General features: G+C 50.3%; 1 protein-coding gene across 2 annotated transcripts in view; it reads left to right on the top strand.

The window, feature by feature from the left end:
* The first annotated feature begins 292 nt into the window (after positions 1 to 292).
* The window catches only part of SEPTIN8 (septin 8), a 35,551-nt gene continuing 29,843 nt past the window's right edge, over positions 293 to 6,000 (top strand). For both annotated transcript variants that reach the window (XM_042014463.1, XM_042014464.1), the window contains exon 1: positions 293 to 442. In XM_042014463.1, coding sequence (XP_041870397.1) covers positions 413 to 442 — 30 coding nt within the window. In that variant the 5' untranslated portion in view covers positions 293 to 412. The remainder of the gene's footprint in view (positions 443 to 6,000) is intronic.

Below are 6,000 nucleotides of genomic sequence, written 5' to 3'. Positions count from 1 at the left end.
TACGGCGCTCACAGCCCCCTTCTCCTGCCAGGGCCACCCGTGCGATGTGCTAGCCCCCAGACGACAGCTAACCCCCGGTAGGGGCGGTGGGCGCCCGCCGGGGCAGCCCAACCGCTGTTCCCCGGTTCCACTCCCCTCCGCGGCCGAGGGTGCCACGCTGAGGGCGGCGGATGGCGGGACCTCCGCGCCGGCCGAGGGAGGGCTGACCCCCACCCCGTCCCGCCCCGCCGGTGCCCGTCCCGCCCCGCCGGTGCCCGTCCCCTCGGTTCCCCCGGTCCTGCGGGCGGGCGGCGCCTGCGGCGGGCGGAGGGAGTTTCCAGGAAGTGGCCATATTGGATCCATTCAGCCGCATCCACCCGCGGCGGGCAGCGACAGTAGCGCTCCCGCCGCCGGAGCCGCGCCAGTCCCGGTCATGGCCGCCACCGACCTGGAGCGTTTCTCGGTGAGCACCGCCCCGCTCTCGCACGCGCTTTCCCTCGACCACACAACTTGGGGTTTCTTTGTCACTCGGAGGCGGGGGAATAACCCAGTGGGTGGCGGGGACAGGACACCAGGAGGGATGCGCGGCCTCTGCCCCGCCGGCCCCCTCCGGGACCCCGGCGGCGGCGGGGGGGAGCTGGGGAGGGAGCAGGTCGATGCCGGTGCCCGTGGTGGGTGCGAGGAAAGTCCTTGCGGGAAGGTCCTGCCCGCACTGTGGGCGGAGGAAACGGTGGGTGGAGGGCTCCGGGGCCTCGGAGCCCCCTCTGGTGCTGGAACCGGCACCGGCACCGCCATGCTCGGGGACTCCTGCCGGGATGCCCAGGATGGTCACAAAGGGTACCCGGGATCCGTGTGTCTGCAGGCATGCAGCACCCCGCAAAGACGGGCGGCAAGAAATGGGGTCAGACCTTCCTAAATGCGAATTGTTTACATACCACTGGTATCCAAACACTCTGCAACAGTAACTGAGCGGTGTGTATATAATACAGCGAGAGACACGCTGATTCAAACACGGGTAAAGCAAACCCTTGAGGCTGGCTGCTCCCTGAGCCTATGTATGAGGAATGCTGTACAGCAAATATGGAGCGTGACCTGTGCACCGCCGCCTCTGCAGCTCACATGTTGTATAACTGCTATCGGAAGTCAATCTGGCTAAAATCTGTGTCGGCTCAAAACTATTCTTTGTCTACAGCTTGAATTTTTTGTTGTTGTTGGAAGGCTGTTCTCGTTAAATAGCTTGGTATTGCGTCTTGTACGCTCTCAGAGCTAAAAACATTTTTACTGCATTAAATAGCATAGCTCTCCAAAGTCAAAAAACTCTGGTGTGATATTACTAAATAAATGGGAACAGCAGTGGTTGCTGTCTCAATTATAGGCATGCTATTTGAGCACAAACAAGTCCCTGCTACTGTTTTCCCTGTAAGCTACTTTTTGCCAAGAATCTTAAACCCTGTTTCATTTCTTTGAATCCTCGCCCAAAAGTTTCCAGCTCAAGAATGAATTTGCAAGACTGTAACTTCCTTAAAACCTGCATAAAGGAAAATTGAGTTGGGGCTCTTATTTAAAGAAGCTAATATTTCTAGGCTCTGGGAGGAGTAGATTAAGGTAAAGACAGTGGCAGAGAGTGAAAACACCAAGACTCTCTCACTGCAATTCTTTTCTGCATTTGTATCATATAAAAATACTTTTAATGTTAATTTGGTGTGCCTGCAGTTGCCTGTGCAGGTTTTCATAGGTGTTACAGGAATGTAAAATATTGCCTAGTTCTGGAGGAAATTAAATTAATTTGCATTCTTTGGTGTGGGTACTTGAATGCTTGGTGTACTTGCATCAGTACTCTGTCACTTTGATTTAAAACAAAACCTTTTTAAAAAAACCTCTTGAAGTTGCTTGGCTCTCATTTGGGCACCAAAGGGAAATGGCTGGGCTCCAGCATGGCTTGAGTGCCCAACTCCATTAGGAAGAAATTTGCTTGCTTTATGCAGGGAGCTGGGATGATTTTATAGGGATCTGCAGGCACGGTAGGTCTGGTGATCTGATGATCTCAGTTTACCTTTTGCCTGGAACCATGGATCTGGCAGGGGTGAATGGGAGAGCAGCATCTTGTTTCCATTTGATGTGGGGCAGATGTCTGTCCCAGCTGCTGTTTCCTTTACCCCTAGCATGTGTCTCAGCTGGTTTTCCTCCAGCAGTATCATGGAAACCTCATGATTCAGGTGTTCTGAGTTGTTCTTTCTGGGGCACTTACAGGTTTCTTGTTGCCATTTTATATCACTGTACTTCAGCTTCCTGAGCATGAAGTCCATGTGGGAGTAGCTTGTTATTGCTAAGCAAAGGTGATGATAAATTCACTTATTTTTACCAGCCGTTTGTATTTGCAGTAGGAAGTAATGTTGGAAAAACCTCTGAAGTAGGGTTTTGATACACAACGGGTCATGCTATTCAGATTGGTGAAGCTATTTATAAGTGTCCAGCTGACACTGACATCCTGGAATGTGGCAAACTTTAGGTTCGGATAATGTGTTTTGAAAACTCCCCAGATGCACGCTTCCCTTGTACAGTCCTCCAGAATGCCTCTGTCTCCAGCACAATAAAGTTCCCTTCAAGTGCTGCTGTTGGAAATGACCAACAAAAGCAAATGAAAGGAAGTTTGCCCATGGAAAGCTGTCTCTGAGGCAGCAGGATCACACCAGTGGTGCTCAACACTGTTTTTGTGGCTGTAGTGTTGAGAGAGATTTGCTTCAGCCCCTGGAGACTTAAGTTTTCTGCTGATCTGCTCTGAGAATGTGGCTCACTACAGCTGTGTTCAGGTCTTGGGCTGCAGGCATTGCTTCTGGAGACCCATAGCTGCTCACCACCAGGAGGGAAGGAGAACTGATAAAGTTTGGTTCATTTATTGAATACTTTTATTTTGTCATTAAAGCTCAGAGCTTCTCCATTGCCTGGGGTGGCCAGTGGTGAATTAGCACCTGTGGTGACTGTATTGGAGCAGACACTAGCACTATTAGCAAGGATGTTGGGATGTTGAGTGGAAAACAGCCCAACCACCATGTGCAAGCACCAGAAGTTGCTTGAAATGCAGCAAGGAAATGCAGAAGCTGTGAAGGAGCTGGAAAAGCTGGAAGGAGAAAAAGTGACAGAGAAGCGACTGGAAATGCGTAGGAGAGTAAATGGGATGAGATGTGAGACCAAGACTGTAAGACTTCTATTTTCCCAAATCTGTTGCTTTCTCTCTTTTTAAATAAAACCCATTGACCTCACAAAATGCTGTTGCTTAACTATCTGCACTAACCCATGGCCTGACATGGAGGTGCAAAGCCAGTGGACTCCAAACTGAATAGTTCTTGTGAGAAGAACCAGGTGTCCTCAGCCTCAAGGTTGGGCTGGGATAAGAGTTTAACATGAAAAGCTAACTTTTGGCTGATTGTTCTGTGTGGACACTGCCATTGCCTGCATGGACAGGGATGTGTGAATACTGATGCCCAGGGCGGACAGCACTGGACACATGTACATAGCAGTGTGTGAGCTATGGTTGGGGATGGCTGTCCACATGCAGTCCTGAGATTTCCCTTCATGTAAGTGATTAACAGCTAGGCTGGTATTGGCAGCTTTACTATAAATTAATGTCCTTTAGGAGATCTTGCCAAAAAACCACCACTTTATACAGAGGAAAGCTGAATAGCAGCTTCTTCGCTGGAAATAGACAATGGGATTTGCTTTGTCTCAGCAAGTTGCTGAGCTTGGGGAGGATCTGGCGAGTTTGGCAGCTGTGCATGAGTGCTACCTGCTTACACACCACTGCCTTCTTGTCACCTGCTGCCAGCTCTGTGGGAGGAGAGGAACCTTTGGATGGTGCCTGTTCCTTCCATAACTGCCTGTGTTGTGATAAACTTCGCATGTTGCTGCTGCTTTCTGTAAGCTCAGGGTTCACTTAATGACTGCACAACCTAAACCCACCCTTTCCTGTGAGGGGCCAGTGTGATGCCTTAGTTTGTGAAAGATGGGCTTAAGGAGTGAGCTGAGAACAGCTCTGTGTTCCATGACCAGAAGTCTTATTGTTGCACGTCCTAAGCAGAGGCACATTTTCTTCTAAACAAACTCTCAAGGAAAACCTTTCCATGGCTCAATTCCAGTGGAAAATGGGGTTGATTTGAATTCAGACATTCCCTCTGCTCTCTTTTTTGCCCGGGCAGGTGGCACTATTTGGAAGTTCCAGGATTAAATCTCCTTGTCTGTTTTTGCTATTCAGTTATTTTACCTTTCGCCTGGAAAAACTCAAGTGATCCCCCATGCAGTGTGGAGCACAAGTGACAGATTTTTCTCCAAGCTGGTAGCAGGCACCAGGAAGCCAACCCAGCAGGGGCAGCCCTTCCCCTCCCTGTGCTGGCCAGCTCTTCTGAATCTATAGCGTATGCTTTTTTGGGAAGGAACGATGCAGAAAATGGCCTTCCACTGGAGGGGACAAATTGGTGGTTGCGTCTCCGAGCCCTGAGATTTCTCCCCTGGAATTTTGCCTGTCCTCACACAGGAAGCCAGCTTTGACTGCCTCAACCACAGAACCAATTAACTCAATCTCAGCCCATGGCAGTTAAACACTTATTTTCAGTTTATGGACTGGGTACAAATGTTGCCCAGAATAAGATTTTTTTAAATTTCTTTTTTCTCTTCCCTGCTGTGGTGCTGTCACTGCTGGTAAATCTGGAGTGTCTCTTCCTCCTGTAGCAGAGATGCAACATGTTGTTCTGCGTGGGAGCTCCAGAGCTGCTCTGAACCACTCATAACTGCAGTGAGTGCTGAGGCAGTGGGTGGAAGGACGTGAGCTGGTGGAGACTGAGGCTGTGTGTGCTCTCGGCATCAGCAAAACAGATGAGAGCCTGAAGAATAACTCCCTTTCAGGAGGCCGGCATGGTGTCAGGGCTTGTCATCTGTGCTGTGGTGGCAGCTGTCAGCCAGTCCCCAGCATTGCTGGAAGACCAAAAGCTCCCTAAATATTATCTTCTGTGGCAGAATACCAGTGCTGTCTACAGCTGCGGGGAGAGGCACAGCCCTGTCTCTGAGTGCCCCCGCTGTCCCCAGTCCTGTCGTCTCAAGGCACCACTGTGCAAGCCAAGGGCCCCAGCACTGGGCTGTTTTCCTCTCTCTCCAGGAGCAACAGTCATGCTCATCCCCTTTCCTTCCCATGCTCCTTTGGCTTGGAGCTTGGGAGGGGAAGAAACTGGTATGATGCTGAATTGGCTTTTCCTGGGTTGTGGAATTAAGAGGAGGAATTTGGGAGGTGATGGGACTGAAGGAGATGTTCAGGGGCGTGGGTGTGCTGGTTCACCCTGCTTATGTAGGGTCAGCGTGTGTTTATGGGATTAGTTTTGATTATTCAGAATGTGTTTTGGGCACACTTCAGGCTGTGGATGGGAGAAGCTGCCCTGTTTGTTTCAGATGCCCTGTTTGTGCAGCCTTTGGAAATAACATTGTCCTGTCCCGTACTTGTTTTGTTGAGGTCAGCCTTGTGTTTATGCAGAATCTGCTTGTTTCTCCCCTTCCCTGCATCTGCATAGCTGCAATGAGCTCTGGGTTTATACCTGAAGCTTTGCCTTTGTATTCGTGAATCATAAAAATGTCAGACGGCTAAGAGAGTCCATCTCTTCTCCCAGAGCAGTTCAAGTGAGAAAAAAAATCCTGAAAGTGCTGCTCCTGCTCAATCCCAGCCATGCGCTTTCCTTCCAGAGCCTCTTCTCTGGCATAAGCAGCCATGCTCGCCTCCAGTTTGTGACATTGGGATGCAGAAGGAGCCCAGACAGGGAATTATCCTCAAATGGAGTGACGGGAGACTTTCAGAGGAGGGTGGTATCAGTTAGAACCACAGGATTCTTGGATACAGCCCTAGTTACCGCTCTCAGCTTGTGGCTGACCAGGGCCCATGGGGTCAGAGCTGTGAAGGCACCACTTTTAGATGTTTAGATTCCTTTGTGAAACCAAAAAGTGTCCGTCTCCCACGTGCATGGAATTCCAGAGATGTCAGACAGC

This window comes from Corvus kubaryi, unplaced genomic scaffold (genome assembly GCF_017639235.1).
Source record: "Corvus kubaryi isolate FWS band 111438036 unplaced genomic scaffold, C.kubaryi_AGA036_p1.0 split2-37374, whole genome shotgun sequence".
Classification (NCBI taxonomy): domain Eukaryota; kingdom Metazoa; phylum Chordata; class Aves; order Passeriformes; family Corvidae; genus Corvus; species Corvus kubaryi.
This window is presented reverse-complemented; position numbering and strand designations above follow the sequence as displayed.